The following is a 26,642-nucleotide window of genomic DNA, read 5'->3' as shown; positions in this document are numbered from 1 at the left end:
TGATACCCCATATGTGAGGGAAGACCACTGTTTGGACGCACTGCAGGGTTCGGAAGGGAAGGAGCGCCATTAGACTTTTTGAATGTAAAATTAGTTTGAATAATTAGCAGATGCCATGTTGCGTTTGGAGAGCCCCTGATGTGCCTAAACAGTGGAAACCCCCCACAAGTGACACCATTTTGTAAACTAGACCCCTTAGGGAACTTATCTAGATGTGTGGTGAGCACCTTGCACCCCCAGGTGCTTCACAGAAGTTTATAATATTGAGCCGTAAAAATAAAATTTTCCCATTTTTCCCACAAAAAATGTTTTTCATCCCCTAATTTTGCATTATCATAAGGGTAACAGGAGAAATTGCACCATTAAATTTGCTGTGCAATTTCTCCTGAGTATGCCGATACCCCATATGTGGGGGAAAACCACTATTTGGGTACACTGCAGGGCTCAGAAGGGAAGGAGCGCCATTTGACTTTTTGAATGTAAAATTTGTTTGAATAATTAGCGGACGCCATGTCGCATTTGGGGAGCCCCTAATGTGCCTAAACAGTGGAAACCCCCCCACAAGTGATACCATTTTGTAAACTAGACCCCTTAGGGAACTTATCTAGATGTGTGGTGAGAACATTGGGAGACATAATAAACAAATCAGTAGCAGGTGAAGAATTGGTTTTATTTATTTTTTACGCCGTTCCCCGTGCTGTATAAGTGATGAGATTACTTTATTCTTCGGGTCGGTGCGATTACAAAGATACCAGATTTATATCGGGTTTTTATGATTGACAGATGTCACACACTAAAAGACGCTTTTTTTTGCAAAATCTAGTTTTTGCATCGCCATATTTTGAGAGCTATAATTTTTCCATATTTTGGTCGACAGAGTCATGTGAGGGCTTGTTTTTTGCGGGACGAGTTGACATTTTTATTGGTGCCATTTTTGGGTACGTGACATTTTTTGATCGCTTTCTATTCCGTTTTTTGGGAGGTAAAATTAACAAAAACCAACAATTCAGGAATTGTTTTTTGAGGGTTTTTTTATGCCGTTCTGCGTGTGGTAAAAGTGATAAGGCAGCATTATTCTTCGGGTCAGTACGTTTACAGCGATACTACACTTACTGTATATTTTTTTATGTTTTGGCGCTTTTACACAATAAAACAATTTTATAGAAAAAATATTTTTTTTGCATTGCTTTATTCTGAGAGGTATAACTTTTTTATTTTTCGGCTGATGGAGCTGTATGGCGGCTTATTTTTTGCGGAACAAGATGACGTTTTCAGCTGTACCATTTTTATTTCCATTTTGCTTTTTGATCGCATTTTTTTCCACTTTTTGTTTGGCGATATGAGGAAAAAGCATAGTTTTTGCTCCGTTTTTTATTTATTTTTATTACGGTGTGCACAGAAGGAGTTAATTAGTGTGACAGTTTTATAGCTCGGGTTGTTTCGGACGCGGCGATACCAAATATGTGTACTTTTTTTGTTTTTGCATAAATATACGGATTTATCGGTTTAATATTTTATTTATTTATTTTTATTTATTTTGTGATTTTTTTTAACAGTTTCAAAACATTTTTTTTACATTTTTACTTATTCCCTGTATGGGACATTAATTTTTATTTTTCTGATCACTGATCTCATGTAATGTAATAGACATATATTACATTACATGAGATCTTTGCTGACTGTTTCACAGTCAGAGTCTCCTGCCAGGCTTCAGCTGCAGACTGAGCCAGGCAGGACACCATATATGGCAGATCTGGAGGCGGTCATGTGACCTCCAGCTGCCATAGCAACGTCAGGTCCTGGAAGGTATCAGGGGTCTTTGGAGAGTTAAGTATACGACCCCCTCTCCTCCTGCTGTCTTCTATATGCCGCGATCACTATAGATCGCGGCATATAGAAGACAGCAAAGGGTTAACATCACTGGGACCTGATCCAATCATATCCTGATGATGTTCCCTGTCAGAGCTATCGCTCTGCACCGCACCCGCAGCGCTTGCAGGACCCTGGGGGTCCTGAGCACTGCGGGACCACCCACCGTTTTTAAATATCCGCGCTGCACAGAGCCCAGGCAGCGCGGACGTTTATCTACAGTGGGCGGTCGGGAAGCGGTTAAAGCAGTGGTCCGAAACAAAAATGTATTTGAATACTAAATCTCTATTTAATATCATAATATAATCATTTTTCTAATATACTTTAATTAAAAAGTCACTATTATTCCCTCTCTAGTCTAGCTGCTTCATTTTTTACTACTTCCTGTGTGATGATGCCTAATTTGAGAGTCACAGTGCATGTTGGAATACATGAGTTATCAACAGGGGATAGAGGCTGCGTCACTGCCTGAGCCTTTGCCCCCTACTCTAAAAACAAAGCGTCAGTGACGTCTGATTCAGGGGCTGGGCTACTTCCTGTTCTACTGAGCATGCGATGGTTGTCAATTCCAACTGTTGCTCAGTAGGATCTTATCACTGTGCACTAGTCTTCTCGGTGCACAGTGACAATGCACTCTCTTGCCAGCTCTGGTGAGAAGTGACGAACTGGCAAGAGAGTGCACCGGCAGTACACATTGTGAAGAAAGAATGAAAGAGCAGAGACCAACGCCATCTCCACAATTGATTTCCATTGCGGGGGCGCCACTGGTCTCTGCTTTTCCTGCATGCCGAGTATTTTTCTTGCTCTGACAGTGCGCTGTTTTACCGACTCTTTACTTGTGATTAGAGCCGGCTAGTGAGTGCACTGTCACTGTACATATATGCACAGTAATAAGAATCTACTGGGCATATGTTGGAATTCACGAATACAACGTAAACAAATAGTAACATAAATTTACATAAACCCCCCCCCCTTCCACTGGGATTCTTAAATGAAGCATCATCTAAGAGGAAGTAATGAAAAAAAAGAGTTAAATAGCACAGTGAGGGAACGATAGGGACTCTTTAATTGATGTATATTAAAAAAGCGCTTAGATAATGACATTAAAGTGCACCTGTCAGCAGGATTGTGCTCAGTAAACTACATACACTCTTAGGTGGGTGACATTACACTGATTAAAATGATACCTTGGTTGATGAAAGGCTTCCTGTGGTTCTTGTGTAATCTTTACTTTCAGTTTGGAGATAAAGGTATGCCTGTGCTCCAGGGTGGCCTGTGGGGTGGGCTCTATCTGGTGCTCTGCTTACACATTCGTCTGTATGCTCTTATGACAGGTCACTGAGCCTTCACTGCCCTGCCTCCTATTTTACATAATGCATCTAGTAGTGCGGGGCTAGGTAAAATAGGAGGCAGGTCAGTGAAGGCATGTAGAGCAGACTGTCCGGGACAACGATGTGTAGACCGAAATCCAAGATTTTCAGCCATAACTACCTTTTTTGTGTCTGTAAGGCTGTATTCACACATTGCATAATTACTGTGATTTTTTGTTTGTGCTCTGCAGATGTCTGCAACAAATTACACAATAACAATCTTCTCTGGTTATTGCATGTGTGGACCATTTTATACGTTTTCCCCCTTATTTGATGTGTTTTTGGTGCAGATTTGAAGCAGCATCTTTAACGTGTTTTTTACACAACAGAAAAACTTTGATTCTGCACTTAAAAAAATATCAACTGCAATTTATTTACATGCATTATTTCCATGCTTTTTTTCAGGCTCCACATAGAAGCCTATAGAGGGAAAAAAATGCACCAAAACTGCACAGTTTATTATAATATTTAGACGCACAATGGGTCTAGTTTACATGAATTCACATCCGATTTGCTTGGACAGTTATTTGCAGCAGAATTTCTGAGCAAAAAACGCAGCAAAAAAAAATGCAGCATTTACACTATCGAACACCGTAAATCTGTTTACTCTATTTTACAAATGTATTGTTACAATTACAGGGATACCAATTATATATATTTTAAAAAGTGCAGTAAAATGTTGCTATTCTAATTGTTTTTCATTATCTTTTAGTAATTTTATAGTTAAAAAAAATCTGACTTTTATTTTACTGCTAAAACACAGGCATGTAGAAATGCACTAGTACATACAGATGTAACTCTACATACCAGTACAACTTGCCTGTAATTAATGACAGTACAGTACAGTGCACATTCAAGTAGAGAAAATTTTCCAATACTTGACAGTGCAGGTGTTATGATTATGTACACACTCACACACTGGTAATGGAAAAAGGAAAGGTCAACCACAGGGAGACGCTCCACCTACACCTAACTGGTCCCTGTACAGACTAAAAAAAGGCCCTAGTCGCACAACTAAAAACATCACCTCAGACATAACTCCCTAAGGGTCTGTGCCCATGATCTGGAGCCGCTGAGGCCCCGACGCTGCTCAATAGCCGCACCACTTCCGCCACTAATTATGCAAATGAGCGGCACGATTTATTTATTTATTTTTTCAGATGCAGACTTTCCTCAGTGATGTTATTCTATAGCAGGGGTCAGGAACCTTTTTGGCTGAGAGAGCCATGAACGCTACATATTTTAAAATGTAATTCTGTGAGAGCCATACAATATTTTTAAACCTAAATACAAGTAAATGTGTGGATTTTATGCAAGACCAACACTTTTAAAGTACAATAAGTCTCTGAATTATTTTTAATAACGTTGTTATGCTGTTGCTAACCAATGAGGAATAAAGTACTTCTTACCATTAATGTGACTTCTGGTGCTGCATGGTTTTGCTGATGGCTTTGTAGTCTGGTTGATACGTGGTGAGGTTGAGCTTCATGCAGGCGTTGAGACTTCCATCCGTTAAACGTGATCGTAGGTTGGTCTTAATGTTCTTTAGATGTGAGAAAGACTGCTCATATGCATACGTAGAGCCAAACATTGTCAGTACAGCAATACTCACATGCTGCAGTGTGTGGTATGTGATGGGAAGTGCGTTCCAAGTTTTGACAATCAGCCGGTCGGCGGGTTGAAGTTTTTTAATTTCTCACCACTTGTGTTTGCTTGCCAACTCTGCTTGCTTGTCATGCAAGTCTTTCCAAATCTTCATTCAGTGACTTGAACTTATTCATCCACATGTCCGAGGCCTTCAGGTCAGCAGCTTGTAACTCGAAATCTCTGACAGAGACACCGGGGATGTAACTCAGGTCGGCGCTGTCCACTGCACACTCGTGTGGCTGGGTGTTGAACTTAAAAAGACGAGTGCGCTCACGAAATTCTCCAAAGCGCGCTTTGAATGACTGCAGGAGATTAGATGTGAAGCCAGCTAGCTGCTGAAAATCAAGATGTTGAGCAGGGTCACTTGCTGTGCATGAATCTTTAAACTCTCCCAGTTTTTCAAAGTGTATTAAAAGATCTGTTTCAATGTCAGCAATGAAGAGTTCTAGCTTGTTTTCAAATGCAAACACTGCTTGCTGAAGGGATTTGACTGTATTTCCAACGCCTTCCAACGCCTTGCATTTTCACATTGAGCTGGTTCAGATGTTCAGTCTTGTCCACGAGATAGTAGAACTTCAGGAGCCACTCAGGTGTTAGCTAATTCAGGATGCTCGACACTTTTCATTTCAAGAAAAGTCTGGATTTCGCTCAGACAAGCCGCGAAACGGCTAAGCACCTTCCCTCTTGACAACCAACATACATTGCTGTGCAGAAGCAGACCAGGATAATTATTCCCAACTTCATCCAGCAGTGTTTTAAACTGGCGATCATTTAAAGCTCGGGCAACAATAAAGTTGACCACCTGAATGACCAGCGACATCACTTCACCAACCTGCTCGCCACACATCTGAGCACAAAGAGCCTCCTGATGTAGGATGCAGTGAAAACTTAAGATAGGACTCTTTTCATTTTTACGAAGAAGCGCTAAAAATCCTCTGTTTTTCCCCACCATGCACGGAGCACCATCAGTACACACCGTATTAAGTTTACCCATTGGTAGATTTTTTTCTTTAGCGAGCTCAGTGAAAGACTTGAATAAATCCTCCCCTCTTGTTGCCCCTTTCATAGGCAACACAGCAACACTTCAAGATTTTCCTCAGGTAGTGTGTCACCGGCAGCATATCTTGCAATCACGATGAACTGGGATAAATGGCTTACGTCTGTTGACTCATCCAAAGCGTGAGAAAAGAATGGTGCTGCATTTATGTCTTTCATTTGTGTTGCCTCAATTTGATTTGCCATCATGATGGTACGATCGTGAACAGTTCTTGCCGACAGAGGCATGTCTTTTATTCGTTTGATTATCTTGTCTTTATCCGAAAAGTCATCAAACAGCAACATCAAGCATGAATGTTTTGGCATACTCTCCATCTGGGAATGGCTTTCCGTTTCTCACAATTACTAAAGCACCAACAAAGCTAGCCAAATTCCAGTCACCTTGTTGGGTACAAACACGAAGTTGCTGCTGACTAGCTTGCACTCTGCACAGTACCTCTTGACATGCTTTCTTCCTACTGTCCCCCGCTGGATATTTTGATGCAAATGTAGTATGGCGTGTGTTGAAGTGCCGCTTTATATTTGACCGTTTCATCGATGCAATTTTATCACAGCAGAACCTGCTCTCTCCACAAAGGCGAATTCTTCTGTCCATTCCTGCTGAAAAGTACAATACTCCTCATCTTTTTTTCTTTTAGCCATCTTCTTCAATAAAAGGGTTTCTGCAATTAGCTAGCTGACTACTTGATTAAAAGGAGGGAAGTTTACTTCCATATTCTGGAGGTGTCCCTGGCTATTTCCTTGTGGGGAACAGAGATGGCGTCTTTGCTCTTAAGGGGAAGGGCAAACTGTACCCCCGTAGTACTGTATATATAGGTAACTGGCGTCCCCCTAATTGACTGATGGTATGAAGTAAGATTCTTGCCAGTGGAGTTTAAAATGGCGCCGCTGCTTCTGATCCACACCACAGGAAGCTGTCACCCCTATAAGGTGCCCGTACTCCTGACAGCTAGAGTGGCGCTTGAGCGAGCGGAGCTCAGTTGCTGCTACGCTGGGGTGAGGAGAACGATGGCTGAGAGCGCGGGAACTCCCTATACCTGCTGGTGAGCTCGCCTCCGGTCTGTGCTTAATGATGACTCACCCCGGCGTAGCAGAAACTGAGCTCCGCTCGCTCGAGCGCCGCTCTAGCTGTCAGGAGAGCGGGCGCCTTATATCCCGGGTGACTGCTTCCTGTGGTGCGGATCAGAAGTGGCGGCGCCGTTTAAAGCTGTCAGTGGCAGGTAGAGCGGTCACTCGTCTGGGAGCCAGATGCAGCCTTCAAAAGAGCCACATCTGGCTCGCGAGCCATAGGTTCCCGACCCCTGGTCTATAGGAAAAGTCTAAATGTGGACCCGCAAGAGGAATTGGCATGCTGCGGGTCTGAAAGACGCATCGCATGTCAGTTTCTGCGAGTGATCCGCAGCTCAGATGCACGCATAGTGGAAAAGGTATTTCTACAAATCCCATCCACTATGCTGTAACAACTGGACGCTGCGGGTTTCACGTTGTATAAACACATAGTGTCAAACCAGCAGCGGCTTCGAATCGTGGGCACATACCCTTAAAGCTCAAGGGGTTTCTCGTGCCTCCTGATGAATCAGAGTGGAGGCCGCAATACACTACAAACAAGGGAAGAGGAAAGTGTGAAGTAAAATATGAAAAACTCAGGATGGGAACCCAAAACACGCTCATATTGGATTGAGAGGGAAAACTATGGGGAACCAAAATAAAAGGAACAAGTGACGTCCCAGAAACCTAACAGTAGCAAAACGAAAAGGTGTTGGCAAGGAAAGCAAACAAACTCACTGCAGAAATACAACTGGAGTTTACCAAACCCCTTAGTTGAAGGGATGGAACTCCTCAACACACATCCACCAAGAGGTTTAGCCAGCAAGGAAGTGAAGTGAAGGGTGAACAACATATAAAACTTCACACAGAATATGATAGGGCAAACCAAAATGGTAAAATGAGAAACACTTGGAGAGGAGCAAACCAAGGAGGGAAAAGAAAGACAATGGAAACCATCAGCATTTGGACAGGGAAGAAAGGGCAATAGCTCAGCACACAGAGGAACCGATAATGCAGCAACCACTGGATCGCATCCTTAAACTGAGCCATGACAACAGGCTGTGGCTTGTAGTCTTTGCTGCTTCCTGCAATGACACAGTGAGGGTGTTTAAATCCCGGGTAGACCAGATCTCAAGAAAAGAGAAGAATGACTTATTTATTTGACTGCATGTAAAGAGCAGAGAGATGTTGGCCCCGCTCATTAGAATCAGGGGAGGAGCTATAGTAACATAGTAACATAGTTTGTAAAGCCGAATAAAGACTTGCGTCCATCAAGTTCGACCTGTTAGTTCTGTAATTGCTAAAGTTGATCCAGAGGAGGGCAAAAACCCCAAATGATTTAGCCAATCTTCACCTGAGGAAAAATTCCCTCCCGACTCTGAAACCAGCAGTCAGAATAAATCCCTGTATCAACCTACTATTTTATTTTATTTTTAAGTATATGCTGAAATCTGCCTGGTATCTAGAAATGCATCCAGTCCCCGCTTGAACTGGTGTAGTGAATCCGACATTACCGTCTCCTCACTCAGTGAATTCCATATTCTCACTGCTCTTACCATAAAGAACCCCTTCCTATGCTGGTGCTGAAACCTTTTCTCTTCCAGTCTTAGTGAATGCCCTCTTGTTACCGTAATATCCCTCCTTTTGAACAAATCCCGGGCAAGATCTCTATACTGTCCCCTAACATATTTGTACACATTTATTATGTCCCCCCTCAACCTTCTCTTTTCCAGGCTGAATAGTCCTAGTTTTGCCAACCTCTCTGGGTATTGCAGTCCCTCCATTCCCTTTATTAATTTTGTTGCCCTCCTTTGTACCTTTTCAAGCTCATTTATATCCTTTCTATATATTGGGGCCCATAACTGAGCACAGTATTCCAAGTGTGGTCTGACCAGTGCTTTGTACAGTGGAAGAACAATGTTCTCATCCTTTGCAGCTATACCTCTTCTGATACATCCCATTACCCTGTTTGCCCTTACAGCAGCGGCCTGACTTTGGGCACTCCAATTTAGTTTACTATCAATTAATATGCCCAAGTCCTTCTCCATCTCTGAATTCCCCAATGATTTCCCATTCAGTGAGTACTGGTGACTTCCATTTTTCCTTCCCATATGTATGACCTTACATTTCTCCTCGTTAAACCTCATTTGCCATTTAATGCTCCACCTACCCAGCTTATCCAAATCCCTCTGTAGGTCTGCACTGTCCTCTTTTGTATAAATTGTTTTACATAACTTTGTGTCATCTGCAAATATTGATATTTTACCATTTATCCCGTTGACTATGTCGTTAATAAAGATATTAAATAACATTGGGCCTAGTACAGACCCCTGTGGTACCCCACTAGTGACGCTTACCCAATCTGAGTATATTCCATTTATAACCACCCTCTGCCTTCTATCCTTTAGCCAGTTAGCTACCCACTTGCAGACATTTTCCCCCAGCCCCATCATTCTCATTTTGTATACCAACCTATTATGTGGCACGCTATCGAACGCTTTTGAGAAGTCGAGATACACGACATCCACTGGTTCCCCCTAATCTACTCGAGAGCTAACCTCCTCGTAGAAGTCAATCAGGTTAGTTTGGCAGGAGCGATTCCTCATGAATCCATGTTGGTTCGGGATTAAAAGATTATTAGCATCAAAATGCTCCGTAATCGCCTCTTTAATGAAGCTTTCAAAAATTTTGCCCACAACGGACGTCAGACTCACCGGCCGATAGTTTCCGGCGTCACTTTTCGCTCCCTTTTTGAATATTGGCACTACATTCGCCTGTCGCCAATCAAGTGGTACAGACCCAGTCTCAACAGAGTCCTTAAATATAAGATATAACGGTCTGTCTATCACATTACTTAGTTCCCTTAGTACCCGTGGGTGTATGCCATCAGGTCCTGGTGATTTGTTTATTTTAATGTTACTGAGGCATTTCTGTACCCCAGCTTGGGTTAGATTAGTCATACTTAGTGGAGGGTTAAGCTTGTCACTTCTCATTTCTCCTGTTAGTTCTCTTTCCTTTGTGAAAGTTGTCGAAAAAAAATGATTTAATAGATTAGCTTTATCCTCATCTTTCTCTATGATTTTGCCTTCATCACTTTTTATCGGTCCAATATTATCCGATTTAATCCTTTTACTATTTATATACGTAAAGAACAGTTTGGGATTTGATCTACTTTCCCTAGCAATACGTCTCTCTGTTTCCTCCTTCGCTATTTTTATTTGTTTTTTACAGGTTCTCATTTTTTCCTTGTAACACATTAGTGCCTTACTGTTTTCCTGTTTTAATCTCTTGAATGCCTCTTTTTTGCTATTTAACGCCCCTTTTACGTTCTTGTTCAACCATATTGGTTTCCTCTTATTTCTGGCCCTTTTATTCCCATACGGTATATATCTCTCGCACTGAGTATTCAGAATTCTATTGAAGGTTTCCCATTTACTATTCGTATTCCTTTGATTAAGAACTTTGTCCCAGTCAATAAGTTGGAGGTTTTCTTTCAGCTGATCAAACTTCGCCCTCCTAAAGTTTAATGTTTTTGTTGTTCCCTTATTGATAACCCTACTGAAGGGCATTTTGAAGTCGATAATATTATGGTCGCTATTACCTAGGTGCCCCCCTATCTGTACCTCAGTTATTCTATCAGGGGTTATTTAGCATCCTATTCTTCTCTAACGATCTAACTGTACTATCCCCACCCCCCTCTCCACCCTCATTATATTCACTTCTCCCCTTCCCCCTTGCTTGCCTCACATCCCACCTATTTCCTTGGTTTCCCCCCCCCGTCTCTAGTTTAAAAACTCCTCCAACCTATTAGCCATCTTCTTCCCCAGCACCGCTGCACCCTCCCCGTTGAGGTGCAGTCCGTCCCTACGGTAGAGCCTGTAGCCGACCGCGAAGTCGGCCCAGTTCTCCATGAACCCAAACCCTTCTGCCTTGCACCAACTCTTTAGCCACTTATTCACCTCCCTAACTTCCCGTTGGCGCTCCTGTGTGGCTCGCGGGATTGGTAGTATTTCTGAGAAAACTACCTTGGAGGTCCTTGCCCTAATCTTCCTACCTAGGTCCCTGAAATCATTTTTAAGGACCCTCCATCTACCACTCACTTTGTCATTGGTGCCGATGTGGACCATGACCGCTGGGTCTTCGCCAGCCCCACCCAGTAACCTGTCAACCCGATCCGCGATGTGCCGGACTCGAGCGCCAGGGAGGCAGCACACCGTTCGGCGATCCCAGTCTTTGTGACAGTGCTATGGAGCACTGAAGATGGCAGGAGAGATACTTTGAACAGTGAGTGAAAAGTGGTGAATGCCCTGACCTCCCAGGACGGTTGGGAGTTATGCAATTGCATCCAACAACTTATCGCCTGCTTTCCCTTTTTGTCTATATCTGGTGCTGACTATCATGAAGCAGACCACACGATAGGGGCTGACAGCAGGGCTGTGGAGCTGGAGCCCATTTTGTTGGAGTTGGTATAAAATGGACCAACTCCGACTCCTAAAATATATAATAAATTGGGTACAGTAGTTCAATGCAGTTTGTGGGGAATATTTTTTCATAAGAATTTGGGAAAGTTATGAAATGGCCTATAATTGTCTGTCCTATTCCTGATCTAAGGGTCTAGACTTTTAGCTGAGATTAATCTGTGCTAAGTAAATTTATCACTTAAACATGAGCCATGTATGAGGGAGTCGGAGTCGTGGAGTCGGAGTCGGTGTCATGGAAATTGAGGAGTTGGAGGTTTGGCTTACCGACTCCACAGCCCTGGCTGACTGCTCCTAATTTTGTGAGGTAGCATATTTATCTACTTGTTTATCATGGTATTGAGTGTTTCTGCTGAATCACAAGATTTCCAATGGTTGAGCCTTTTATTTTCAAGGAAATACACCACTACTAAAGGAGTTTGGCAACAGCCCTTCCATAGAGAATGAAGGACCACTTGGCCAAGCTGTGTGTTTCGATGTATGGAGAAGTCACAGAGTGACTGCAGACCTGTAGTTAAAGACCGGACAACCCCTTTAAGTTTAAAATTAGGTCAATTTTGAGAAGATCCAGAATTGCACTAGTTTGACTTGAACCCCTACTGCTTTATATATTTGAAACTGCACAGTAAAATTATCAACCTAATAAAATATATATCAGCTAGGGAGGATGGGTCCTTATTTGTACCCCTGTCTGTAATACTAAGTCGAAAATGTTATTGTCTGATGGCAGTTTGGCTATGTACTGCTCAGTAACAAAATGGTTCAACCAAAATGATATTTCCCACATATCTCCTTGGGATCAATGTCATGAACAGACCCAAATATTTTCCTAAAGTCTATGCATTGTTTGTATCAGTAGAAAGGCAGAAAGCTTGGGCATACTTTATCCTTTTTCTTAGTTTTAAGGCTGTTCATGTATATTCACCTGATGAAATGACTTTAGCAGACCTCTCCTAGATAAAATCCCTCCCCAATTTCAGAATTGGCTAGCTAGATTCAGTCTATCGAGACAAAATGGCTTCTATGTGAAAGTAGAATATGTGACTTCTCCACATTTATTGGTTACTACTCACCTGTGCTGTTATCTGTAGGAATCTCCTCTACACACAACACATCATCCCTCACATATGTCTCTGTAGTATTAATATGAGTCAGATCTTCACCCTGAAAAAAATATTGTAAAAGTCACAGACAAATGGAGAAGTCCCATCTATGATCAACTCTAATCCTGCCATCTCCACCGTTCTCATTACACAAGTATATAACATATAATACTGGTGAATAAAACAAGACTGAATGTATATACATCATAGTGAAGCCGCCATGACACCTTTTCTCCATCTACCTGAAGATCCTGATTTTCTTGTTTACAGACCTGTGTGAGAAGAGCTCGGGGACATCTCTCTGGTGTTGTCCTCTTACTGGATAGAACTAGAGGAAATACATACACAGGGACTGAATTCATTCTTTACATACAGATAATTATAGGCCGTGTGTATTTAGTCCTGTCTATTACCTGGTGATGTGAGGGGCTGGGGAACCTCCATCATGATGTCCTTGTACAAATCTTTGTGTCGTTCTAAATACTCCCACTCCTCCATGGAAAAATAGATAGTAACATCCTGACACCTTATAGGAACCTGACACATACAATGATACAGTCATCCCCTCGATCCCTTCATAGCATTATTGTATAATGTCCCAGCATTCCCAGCAGTGTCACCTCTCCAGTCAGCAGCTCAATCATCATGTAGGTGAGTTCTAGGATCTTCTGGTCATTGATGTCCTCATGTATCAGGGGGTGAGGTGGAGGCCTGGTGATTGGGCTAAGCGGTCTTTCCCATCCCTCAGACACTGGGGCATGACAGCGCTCACTAGAGGTCTTCTTCACTACTGTGTAATCCTGGTTATGGAGAGACACATTAATAAATCTCACTACAGACATTTCCAGAGTCCTCACCTCTCCAGTTCTGTCCGTTATTCCCATAGATAAGAATGATGTAATGTGACGTCATCAGAATCTCTCACCTCTCCAGTAAGCCGGAAGAGGATCTCTAGGGTGAGGTGTAATATCCTCTCTGCCATCTTGTCCCTGTTCCTATCCATCCAGGATGGGTCAGTCAGCAAGATTTTCTTATGTAGAAGATCTCCACTAAGAATATTTCATATAGTAGTTACCTGAATGGGAAGAAGATGAGCCAATGTAAAATCATAAAGGACCCCAAATAGAAATTCGAATTCAGCGGCTTTAACGAATTTACACCAAAAATTTGATTTTCGTTGAATACATTCACGCATATCGCATAATTAAAAATTCTCAAATTGCCTGGAAAATGTGTACAATCCAGAGATTCCTTTTGCAGTCAATGGAACATGTGTTGAGCTCTATAACACAAACACAGGCTTATAAATGTCCAAATGACTTCAACCATCTGGCTAGGGGAAAACATATGATAACTAGAGGTAACCAACAGCATATATATCAACATACTGCAGTGTCAGACTTTTTAGGCTATCTAAATTATATAAACAGTCAAAAATATTTATTTTTCGGGCAGATGTACTATATGTATTGCGGTTGTATATAGAAGTGCGCTGCAAACGGAGGAAACCGTTGCATTTTGTTGGGTGCAACAATTATCCCCATTTGAGGCATATAAAGAGCTTTGCACTTTGCTAAATAAAGAAACTATTATTTTTAGACTCACAGGAAAAAAAGTAGAAAAAGCCTCACCGAGCATGACAAATACAAAGCAGAGTATGACATAATGTACGACTAAGGGCTTCGGCCAGAAACGCGTCAGAGTGAAATGACTATCTTCTTTTAATGTATGGATATCCCTACCTGGTTTTAACAAAATGGAATAAAATTAAATTTTTTATGTTTTTCACGCTACAGGGATCCTTTTTTCATTTTTTGTGTATTCTTTTTGGACAGCTTATGAAAAAGTTAACAGGTCTACTGTTTTGAATGTGAAGAAGTAATGGCCTCTCAAAAAAAGTAAAAAAAAAAAAACATCATCCCTTTTTTGAGGTCCGTAACTGGTTTGCTAATCAGAAAAAGAATAGGCAATTACAAGTGCTTTTTATCAAGTCTTCCAAAAATTATCCTTTTTTGTGAGTGGGGATGCAAAACAGGAGTCATGTTTTGAATATGAAGAAGTTAAGTCTTGTTGTTACAAAGCCTTTTTAAAACATACAACTTTGAGAGCTGTTTATTGGGGGTGAAATTCCCAGCATCAGTAAAACTGTCTAGCACTACAAAATACAGTGTGCAGCCAAGAGATGTATGACTGGCATTACTTACCAGACACATTAAGACAATTGATGTCCATCTTCTCTTAACTTTAATTTGTCCAAAGCCATTACTGAACACAATACATTTGGATATACTGTATATACTCGTGTATAAGTCGATTTTTTAAGCACATTTTTTATGCTGAAAAAGTCCCCCTCCGGTTATATTCGAGTGAGGGTCCCACTTACATTCTGGCTGTGGATGGTGCGGTGGGGAAGAGCGGCAGCGGAAGAGCAGGGCACAGGCAGAAGCGTTAGCCGGCTGCTGCAGCAATCAAATGTGCCCGCTACTAAAGATGAATACTCACTCCTCTGCACGCCCATGGGAGTGGAGAGGAGTGAATATTCATTCCACTTAATAGCGCACACTGTCAATGGCAGCCGCCAGCTCCTGCACCGGCTCAGCGATCCTCTGTGCTAGCTATTAGAGAGTATGAATATTCACTCCTCCCTATTCCCATGGGCGTGGAGAGGAGTGAATATTCATTCTCTGTAGTAGCGGGCACACAGGATCGCTGAGCAGCTGCTGCATTTCCCACCCTAGGCTTATACTCGAGTCAATAAGTTTTCCCAGCTTTTTGTGGTAAAATTAGGTGCCTCGGCTTCTACTCGGGTCGGCTTATACATGAGTATATATGGTAAGTATGCTTGTATCCACAGGCAGAGAGATTAATATATGGCTGCAGCATAAGCAGAACAGTAGAGAGGCAGGATTGAGCAGGCAAGTAGATGCTTGGCAGTTTAGGGCCAGCGAATACAGCCCCAGCAATATAGCCTCACCCTAAGAAACAGTGGGGAGCCAGGAGGTGTGTGGCAGACATGACTGTGTAGTGCATATGGCAGCATGGTAGAATGTTAGGATGAGGCAAGCAAGGAGATGCTTGACAATTTAGGGCCAGCAACAGCAACAGTACTACAGTACAGTACAGATGACATGATGGACAGGGAACAGATGCCCGGAAGTGTGTGGTCCATCAGAATGGTATAGATGACAGTCAGGCAGACAGATGGTATGGCCAATTTAATCATTGGCATCAGCCATCAGTGCATGAATGTCTGCCTAATCTATGCCTACTTCATTTTGAGGAATTTCTATAATTGTAGTAGATAATCTGGACCGCTTTGGTGTGACAAATTCACCTGCTGCGGCTACTCTTTTTCTTCCAACTCCTGCAGCTTGTGTCACGGACCTTGAAGGTACCAATCAAAGACAATGTGAAGCTGAACAGGTACAAACTGGTGTTCTTCCTCTATCTCTTTTTGAATGCAGGTGAGTATTTTGTTCAAGATAAATATTAGTGGGATTATAAAACCGATTCCATGCATGTCCCTACGCACAAATGTTGTCGTCTCTTCAAAGGGCTTCAGTAAGCGACAAACCAACACTCCAGTTTGACTGCTTTGTGATTTAGTCCGTTACAGTTTTACACTGTTCGTTCAAACACTGCAACATATACAGTGTCGAATTCCCGCTAATTGTAATGTCACAAACCAGATGATGTTCTGGCAGCCCTTCTTTTTTGTTTGCAAAGCCAAGAGGGCTTGCTTTACCACATAAGGCCTATTGAAATGGGCAAACTCTTTTGTAGCCATAGCCACCACCTTGCTCAAGCAAGCCTATTTGTTAAAACAATTTTGCATTACATTCAGGACAGGTGCCATGCATCGAGCGTGAGTAAATCTGCCTAACCGTAAGGCATCCAGGAAAAGGGAAGGAGGACAACTTGAGGCTTTCTCTAAATGCTGGGTAGCTTGACTTTTCCAAATGAGCAGGTGAAATTGTCTCATATGCTGATGGAGATTTGTAGTTTCTAGACTACAAAAGTTGGGATGACCCCGGCTGATTTTCATCTTTCAGAGCCTGCAGACTGAGAAAGAATCGTGTAAACTATGCATTATCAATGGCATCAACTACCTTCTTTGATGATTTGAACACTTTTTCACCACTGTCTTGTTCACAGGTTTTGTAGAACACAAAATCATCAACAACACCATCATTATCCTTGATTCAGAGGACAGGTACCTCTGTGTGTGAAATGGCCAGTGCAACTTGTCCCCACTCTCTCTACTACACCCGATTCCCATCTCGAGGTTTGCCTTGGCTCAAAGTACTACTACCACAGTGTCCCTAATGTCTTGGCTTGCAGAGTCTGCAACACACATTGCCATTAGAAATGTGTTGTCCATCTCCTCGGCACCTGTCTTCTGATAGAAAAAGCTGTCTTTCAAAAATATCAACTGGAAGACGTTTTTCTTGTGACTTAGCAACATGTTGCTGTGGGTTAGGAGAATTTAGGGTAGAATAGAAAGATGTGTCATTGACGGAATGGAAATGCCGCAATGTAAAACATTACCTGTTATGGCGCCAAAGGTGGACTAAGCAGGATGCTGACTCCAGCTTATGAGTCAGTGGCTGAGATAAGGGATGAACATATGCTCCATTTCGCCATCTGCTTCCTCCACTTTAATACACTTAATGTGGTTAAATGTGACTTGAGTTTGGTGCTACTACTACTGGGTTGGTTGCTGCCAGCACTACCATTTATGTTAAAGCTGCTACTAGAGGTAATCACATTGTTATCCTTGATAGTTTTTTTTTTTTAATCGCCCTGCCACATCCGTTGATCATGCCATGTTTGGGTTTATCATACATTCGGAACAAAAGTATAACGTTTCATTTGTTTAGAAACTTTATTAACAAACTTAAACAGTTTTTGGTTCAAAAAGTCCCCCCCCCTGAAAATAAAAGCTTAATCCTAAATAAACAGATTGCTCCATAGGTACACGTATGGAAAGTAATTTTTGGCATTAGGCAGCAGTATTGTTGTGGTATCTACACTTGTTAAATGTGACTAGTCTCACTTGACGTGACATCAGCGGAAGAAAAAACCGGCTGCCGCCAGCGGGCACATGATGCCTGTGAGCGGCCAGCTATAGCGCCACTCACAGGCAATACATACAACTAAAGGTAATTACAAAAACACTTATCGGCACATGCTAAATACATTGGGGCAATTTAAAAAAGTACTGGACAACTTCTTTAATAATAGACTATTGATGCAAAGATGAAGGCTCAATAAATTAATTTAAGCAACACTCACACTTTGGTAAGTAAACACTTGTACAATAAATAAAGCGCCCGCGCTAACTAGTGTGACCTCGGATCAAAAACATAACAACAGCAAGTGGAGTTACACCCCTGGAGATGTAATATTTGACCAAGAAAGAAAAAGATAATAGTCACTGCGCTAGAATGTTGGATGTACACACACCACTTAAGCCCCCGTTTCACATAGCGAGATCGCTGCTGTGTCACGGTTTTGGTGACGCAACAGCAACCTCACCAGCGATGTCGCTATATATGACACTTTGCAGCGATCAGGCCCCTGCTGTGAGGTCGCTGATCGCTGCAGAATGTTCTGGACCTTTTTTTGGTCGTTGCCCTCCGGCTGGTCAGCACACATCGCTGTGTGTGACCAGCGGGAGCAGCGATCAGGCTGGTAACCATGATAAACATCGGGTTACTAGGGGCACAAGGGCACCTAGTAACCCGCTGTTTATCATGGTTACGAGCCTGTTAAAGTGAGCGGTAACCTCCCGCTCACCATAGCAGGCTCGTAACCATGATAAACAGCGGGTTACTAGGTGCGCGTGTGCCCCTAGTAACCCAAAGTTTACCTTGGTTACAAGCCTGCTCCTGCTTCAGCAGGCTGGTAACCAGGAGCAGGACATCGTGGAAAGATTCTTTCCACAATGTCGCTGCTCCCCTGATCGTTGGTGAGCCTGCCTGTTTGACAGCTCACCAGCAACCACATAGCGATGCAGCAACGATCCCTGACAGGTCGGATCGTTGTCGGGATCGCTGCAGCGTCGCTAAGTGTGACGGGGCCTTTATACAGTGAAGGAAATAATTATTTGATCCCTTGCTGTTTTTGTAAGTTTGCCCACGGACATGAACAGTCTATAATTTTAAAGGTAGGTTAATTTTACCATTGAGAGATAGAATATCCCCCCCCCAAAAAATCAAGAAAATCATATTGTATCAATTAGATAATTTTTTTGCATTTTGCAGTGAGAAATAAGTATTTTATTCCTCTGGTAAACAACACTTAATACTTGGTGGCAAAACCCTTGTTGGCAAGTACAGCAGTCAGACGTTGTTTGTAGTTTATGATAAGGGTTGAACACATGTCAGGAGGAATTTGGTCCACTCCTCTTTGCAGATCATCTCTAAATCATTAACATTTTGAGGCTGTCGCTTGGCAACTCGGAGCTTCAACTCCCTCCATAATTTTTCTATGGGAATAAGGTCTGGAGACTGACTAGACCACTCCATGCCTTACTGTGCTTTTTTTGAGCCACTCCTTTGTTGCCTTGGCTGAATGTTTTGGGTCATTGTCTTGCTGGAAGACCCAGCCACGACCCATCTTCAATGCTCTTACTAAGGGAAGGAGGTTGTTGGCCAAAATCTCGCGATACATGACCCCATACATCTTCCCTTCAGTACGGTGCAGTCGTCATGTGCCCTTTGCAGAAAAGCATCCCCAAAGTAAAATGTTTTCCCCACCATGCTTCACAGTTGGGATGATGTTATTAGGGTTGTAGTCATCCTTCTTCTTCCTCCAAACATGGCGAGTTGAGTTAATGCCAAAGAGCTCAATTTTTGTCTCATCTGATCACAGCACCTTCTCCCAATAACTGACAGAATCATCCAGGTGTTCATTGGCAAACTTCAGACGGGCCTGCACATGTGCCTTCTTGAGCAGGGGGACCTTGCGGACACTGCAGGATTTTAAACCTTTAAGGTGTAATGTGTTACCAATGGTTTTCTTGGTGACTGTGGTCCCAGCTGCCTTGAGATCATTAACAAGTTCCTCCCGTGTAGTTTTAGGTTGATCTCTCACTTTTCTCATGAACAAGGATACCACACGAGGTGAGATTTTGCATGGTACCCCAGATCGATGTCGATTGACAGTCATTTTGTATTTCTTCCATTTTCTAACTATTGCACCAACAGTTGTCTCCTTCTCACCCAGCATCTTACTTATGGTTTTATATCCCTTTCCAGCTTTGTGCAGGTCTATGATCTTGCCCCTGACATCCTTAGAAGGCTCTTTGGTCTTGCCCAGGTTATAAAGGTTAGAGTCCGACTGATTAATTGAGTCAGTGGACAGGAGTGTTTTATACAGGTGACTATGTAAGACAGCTGTCTTTAATTAAGGTAACAAGTTGATTAGGAGCGTCTAACTAGTCTGTAGGAGCCAGAACTCATAATGGTTTGTATTGGATCAAATACTTATTTCTCACTGCAAAATGCAAAAAATTTTATACAATGTGATTTTCTTGATTTTTTGGGGGGATATTCCATCTCTCAATGTTAAAATGAACCTACCCTTAAAATTATAGACTGTTCATGTCTTTGTCAGTGGGCAAACTTACAAAAACAGCAAGGGATCAAATAATTATTTCCTTCACTGTATATATCAGTAATGGAAAACGTGGAGGAGAAACAGGAACGGCAGCTTAGAAAAAAGATTGTAACTGAAAAAAGTGAGGGACATAAATATGTTGCTGTAATTCCTCCAAATCTTAGCCTCCAGCAATACAATAATTACAGCCACAAATGGAAAACCAGCTTCCGTAGAGCTAGAAACAAGGGTAATAAATACATAGGACCAAACTGGTTGCAGTGTGAATAATGCTGTGACTAAGAAAACTGATTAAAATAGTCAACCAGTTTGGTGTACATGAAAGTGCCCTGGTAGCAGATAAGTACAAGGCAAGCGAGTATATATAGAGTAAAAAAACCCTGGACATGTACATTAAGCTTAGGTCAAGTCCAATGCTGTCAGCAAGGTCTGTGATAAAAGGCTGGTGCCGGCACAGTAAGAACAAGAGTCGGTGACCCACTCACTGTTTAGAAGATACTTCAGTAAAAGCAGAGAGTCCTGTGGGCTGCAGGCGTAGATCGCGGCAAGAGCGCGCAAGGAGCTCCGGCTGGTGGTTTACCTGCCGCTTGCAGGGCCGCGTGTGGGGAAACAGAACAGCGTGTGACGTCACACAGATGAACATGGACGGAAGCCTAGGAAGCGCTGTCCTATAACTTACACGTATGGGAGATGTTGCAATCTCCTTCATCAGAGGGTACTATGCAGCCATCGTCCCCACCAGATATATAGCCTGTACACTACTGGCTCAGAATGCATGCATAAATACTGAATGACCCTAAAAGAAAAATACCATTAATAATGAAGTGAATCCATATGTGCTATATTGTTAAAATCAAAATTATTTTAATTAAATAAAACATTAAAAGATGCATAGGGAAAGAAAAAAGTGAGAGAAAACAGAAAAAACAGGCAAACTAATCAAAAAACAAAAATGCATATAAAAATGCCAGCGAAGTGCTATTGCATGCTCATACATACAGCATACTTGAATTAATTCTATTATGTTAATTCATAAATTTATTTATTAAACAGTGTTAATACATAAAACTGTTTGCACCCTTTAAAACGCAAACAGTTCTATATCACCTGATGAAGACGTCCTGCGTGCTGTCGAAACACGTTGTGGATTATACAAGGATTTATAATAAAAGGTCTCAATTGACCATTTACCCCTGTCTCATTCAGCAGTTTTTTATCCCCATTCATCACCTTAGCGCTTAAGATCACTGACATATTCGCATCTCTTTCTATATCACAATTTAACCCACTGGGGATCAGAGTGTTTGAATTAAAAATCCATCTGGATTCAAAGCAGTACATTAACATTAGATAATTGCCCCCCTCCAGTTGTTTGGAAGTAAACACTTGTGTTTAAGGTTCACAATTAGGGTATGTGCACACGATGCAGAAATGCTCAGGATTTTTTCCTGAGCATTTCTGCATCTCTCTGGCAGGAAAAAACGCATGCGGATTGTACATGCGGTTTCCTGCCAGGGACATGCGGAAATGAAGCGGTCTTCACTTTCATTTCCGCATGCGGGTTGACAAGCGCTTCCCAAGCGATTTTAGCATCACTTGGAAAGTGCTTGTCAACTTCACGCTATATAAATCCATGCAACCGGCATGGATTTATATAGTGTGTGAATGTCAAAAAATAAAAAATAAATCTATACTTTACCCTCTGATGGCCCCCGGTGTCCTGCTTCATCGGTCCCGGCTGCCGGCAGTGAAGACTTTAGGACCTTCCGACGTCAGCGTCACGTGACCCGTCACATGACTCTGACGTCAGCGAAGGTCCTTCTTCATTCAACCGCGAAGTGCCCGGGAAGCCAGCAGGACGCAGCGTGGGCCGTCAGAAGGTGAGAATATATGTATTTTTTATTTTATTCTTTTTTTTTTAATGGTACCTGGGTCTGGATGAGAGTCCTCTCATCCACACCCGGGTACCATCCGCACATTAGACCGCATGAAAAGCGCATCAACATATACAGTGATGCGGATTCCATGCGGTCTAATGCAAGTCAATGGCGGCAAAAGAGCAGCGTTTCCGCAAAATTAATTGACATGCTGCGGATTTTTGACCGCAGCGTTTACGCTGCGGAAAAATCCGCATCATGGGCACAGCACATGCGGATTTCCATTGGGGAACATTGCTGCCCTTCTACCATGCGTTTTTCATGCGTTTCCGCGGCGTTTACGCAACTGCAAAAACGCCGCGGAAACGCATGAAAAACGCATCGTGTGAACTCAGCCTTAGGGAGATTTCTCTAGAAAAAAGATGGTGTATCTAAAAACAGAGGGATCACACTTTCATTTACAAACAGAAATAAGCCTTGAACTCAGAATTTGGATTTAGTTGCAAAATCTGCAATTAGTGGTAATGCTACCATAGCTTGCTGGCACCATGTGAAAAATAACAAATCAAACAAACAAAAAAGCAGCTATTAAGATGTTGCTGCTGTATATCACAGATGTACTGTATGAATTTACAGACACTTAGTGGTGATGATGAGATGATAAAACATTTCACTGTCCAATAGAATATGTTTAAAAGTCCTGCTCATTGTGAAGATGGTATAGTAAACTCAAGGTGCACTGAGACTCCAATAGAGTCCAATAGAATCAACAGACGGAAAATCCAGCATCACCGGGAAACTTGCAAAAAAAATTGGTAATTTTATTTCACATGTGTAACAGGGTAAAAACAGATAATGATCAAATCCATTAGTATTCCATACTGCAACGCATTTAAAACAAGTACTGTATTTTTCGAATTATAAGACACACTTTTTTCCCCAAAATTTGGGAGGAAAATGGGGGTGCTTCTTATAATCTGAATGAAGCTTACAGCCTGCGGTGGAACAGGGTAAAAGGAGGCATGTTCACTACTGTAAAAGGCTGGCAACAAAAGTGGGGCGATGCTGCGGGACTTGTGCTGGGAGGAGTGGGTGTCCTAGCAGTGCGAGTCTGTGGCCCTGGGCTTTCATAAAATGTCGGTGGTTACACAAATTGAAATCTTGAGGAGATCTCGGCTCCCAAAATCTCTTTTTGCACATGTGCCACCTCCAGCGGTCGTTTTCCCGAAGCCCACTGCAGGGAAATCAATGGAAGTGGACTGCGCTCATCGCCGACATTTTATGAAAGCCCAGGGCCACAGTCTCGCACCGCCGGGACACCCCCTCCTCCCAGCACGGTGCCAGAAGCATTGCACCACTCCTGCTGCTGGCCTCCTGCAGCAGTGAACCTCCTGTGACCCCGCTCCACTGCAGCCGCCCGCCCAGGTAAGCTACCGTAAAATCAGACTATAATACGCACCACTATTGATGAGCGCAAGTGCTCTTTACTCAAGTCTGCCAAGGGTGGTTGGTTATGCACCGAATAGTGCGGGTGCTCGAGTGAGATGTTCACGTCCCCGCGGCCACATGTTGTTATACAGCCACAAAACATGTAGGGATTGCACTGCTACTTAGTGCATACCCGAGCACCCTTGGCAAAATTGAGTAACGAGTACTTGCGCTTTCATCAGAGTAACGAGTACTTGCGCTTTCATCACTATGCACCACCATTTTATTTAAAAAAAAATTTCCTATTTTCCTCACCAAAATTTGGGGTGCGTCTTATGGTCCGGTGCACCTTTTAGTCCACAAAATACGGTAGTTCCTTTTCAAGCCCAAATGTAAATGAAAGTGTTGACCCCTTAAATACCTTCTCATCGGAAATTCAGACTCCAACTAATGGAGCAACTGACAAAACCGCATAACAGGGGAGGAAAGGCATGATAATCATTTAAACTAAACTAAACTAAAAAATGCAAAATTCACAATTAAAAGCAGAAAATTATCAGGGAACAAATAAGATAAGTAGATCTCAAATATTTTTCAGCATAATATTATCTAAGGGGTAACATTTCACCTTGTGGAGAGTAACATGCCAGTGTAAGGAGACTTATAGGCTATGCAATGATACTCTGGGAAATTTAGTATGCAAATTGCCTCTTCAGAGAGGATGTGTACAAAAACTCTGGTGCCATCTACTGGAAGTAGCAATCCTGAAAGTCATTATCATTAAAAGGGTCGATATTGACTTTTAGGTTTGCTACTTCCAGTAGCTGGCACCAGAGTTTTAGTCCCCTTCCTCTCTGAAGACGCAATTTGCACAGAATACTGTAATACTATTGAACACACCTTTTTATTTTGAACTTGAGACATGAAAAATGCTCATCAAAATCATTATTGGTACATAACATCATGTCTGATATTGAGACCTGATGGAGATCTTGTGCCTAAAACAAAGATCCTACAAGCTTCTCTATTTAAAAGTAAGTGTCTCCTAACACCACAACGTTTGGACAATATGATTTCTCTATCCCAACAACCTGTAATGATGTAGTGTCTAGATACTGCGGATTTGTTATGGATTTTCTTGTTAGTACCATCAGTGAGATGTTTTCTAATACGTGTTTTCAGTTCATAAGTTGAACAATCCATGCACTACTATTTTCGTTTAGGGACCAAATACTCGCAACTATTGGCATCATTCGGGAGGGAACAAACCTTTGTGTAGTCACAGGACATTGTCGAATAATGGTATCTGGGACTGTGAAGGGAGAAGCGCACAATAGGGTAAAACCCTAGTATAGGAGACAGTAAAAACAATAGGTTTGCTCACCTTGGGTGGTCGTGTGAAGACACAACCAATATAAGGCTATGTGCCCACGATGCAGAAATGAAGCGGAAAATTTCCGCTTAATTTCTGCATGTCCTTGCCCGGAAAAATGCGTGAGGAATTTGACACGCGTTTTTCGCGCGTTTTGCACATGCGGAATTGCCTTGCGTTTTCTAATGCATTGAGAAGGCAATTCCACATGTGTAAATGCACAAATAATGGACATGCTGCGGAATTTTCCGCACATCAAAAACGCTGCGGAAAATTCCGCAGCATGGGCACTGAAATTGCGGATTTACATTGGGGACCATGGGAGAAGGATTACCAAGTGTTTACGCTGCAAAAATTCAGTAGCAAAAACGCTTGAAAAACGTATCATGAGCACGGACCCTAAAGGTTTAGATAGCCACCTGCCGCTGCCCCGTGGCTGGGGGAGGATCCACCAGAGGGAAATTACCAAAACAGAATAAAAACACGTTTAAAAATTGGCTGCGCTGCTGGAAAGAAGTCTCTTGCTGCAATATTCATTAGAAGGTTCTTTATTGTCCACTACTACATTTTTTTTTTTCTTCTTTTCTTGTACTACCTACTATTTCAGCAAAAAGTCTTTTTCACCGGAGACTTCAAATACAGTTTGGCATCCAAGCTGGAATTGCCCATTTGGTAGTTTGTACTCACGTTCCACTTTACACATCTATCAGTTCAGCCTCCTTCTAGGTTAGCCACCTGTAGCTCTGTGTTTTCTCCTCACCAACTGACTTCCTTTTGTCCTATCCATGTAATTTTTGTTCCCACATTGTTGCTTCCTCCACCTCTTCACCAATCCTTGTCTTAATTCCCTTCACTTTTCATTAAATTACTGACATGGCTCTATGTATTAGCCCTCCCTTTCTCTTTCATATTTTATATGTTATCCTTCTGTCGGGTTCTAGTCCCCAGTACTACACATATTCTTTATTCAGGTTTGAGTAATTATCCATAACTGATATTTCTAATGCTTAATTTTTTATACTTACACACTCTCTCTATGTTTCCATATTTGTCCTATCAACTCTTTATGGTAGTATGTCTTGTACTTTGCACCCTTTTTTTCCCCTCTTCTTCCTCTTTCTTTCTGTCTTCCAGGCCTCCCTATGACTTTGAACTCCAAACCCTCAGAGTGTTTTTTTTCTCTTTTCCGCCTTTCCCTGTCTTCCAGGCCTCCTTTTGAATTTGAACCCCAACCCACCCCTTAGTGGGAGTGGGTGGTACCCTATGCTTTTTGGCACCCGTTTTTTTTTTTTTTTTCCGTACATATATTTATTAAAATTTTGTCAAAGATAAGATACAACAATCAAGAAAAATACTATACATATGAATACATGTGAATTCACATTCAGGTATAATGCAACTTTATGAAGAAACAAATCAAACTTGTAATCCTAGATATCTCGTGTTGGACTCATCTTGTCCAAACACCACTTAGTAAATTTTAAACTAAACATTCTTAAATTGTGTAGGAAAAGGACAGTGAAGAAGAAACAAAGTCAGGAAAAGAGAAAGGAAAAGAAATAGAGACAAAAGATTGGAAGTGGGAAAAGGGGGGGGGGGGGCAAAACCAGCCTCGGTCCCGATTACCTTATATGGAGGTTATGAGGACTCACTTAACCAGTCCCGAAACTCTAAGCTCACCTTGAATGTCTCCCAAAGGAACCATGTTTGGCCCTGAACGGTCACGGAGTCGCTATCTTGAGCCATCATCGAATCCATGCGGCCCAATCTAT

General features: G+C 42.2%; 1 protein-coding gene across 3 annotated transcripts in view; it reads right to left on the bottom strand.

Annotated features, from left to right (window-relative positions):
- LOC141271904 (uncharacterized) overlaps nucleotides 1-26,642 on the bottom strand; it is a 90,321-nt gene that overhangs the window by 38,792 nt on the left and 24,887 nt on the right. The window contains exons 2-7 of one of the 3 annotated variants that reach the window (XM_073682127.1): nucleotides 20,873-20,989; nucleotides 13,496-13,645; nucleotides 13,191-13,370; nucleotides 12,984-13,107; nucleotides 12,813-12,898; nucleotides 12,541-12,631 (exon numbers count right to left, since the gene is read on the bottom strand). In XM_073682127.1, the coding sequence (XP_073538228.1) occupies nucleotides 12,541-12,631; nucleotides 12,813-12,898; nucleotides 12,984-13,107; nucleotides 13,191-13,370; nucleotides 13,496-13,573 (559 nt within the window). In that variant the 5' untranslated portion in view covers nucleotides 13,574-13,645; nucleotides 20,873-20,989. The remainder of the gene's footprint in view (nucleotides 1-12,540; nucleotides 12,632-12,812; nucleotides 12,899-12,983; nucleotides 13,108-13,190; nucleotides 13,371-13,495; nucleotides 13,646-20,872; nucleotides 20,990-26,642) is intronic. The other 2 variants (XM_073682126.1, XM_073682128.1) reach the window with 2 other exon arrangements.

Source organism: Phyllobates terribilis, unplaced genomic scaffold (genome assembly GCF_046119375.1).
Source record: "Phyllobates terribilis strain yellow unplaced genomic scaffold, ASM4611937v1 Scaffold_5__5_contigs__length_657084704, whole genome shotgun sequence".
NCBI lineage: Eukaryota > Metazoa > Chordata > Amphibia > Anura > Dendrobatidae > Phyllobates > Phyllobates terribilis.
Note: the sequence above shows the minus strand (reverse complement) of the source record. Positions and strands in the feature narration are given on the sequence as shown.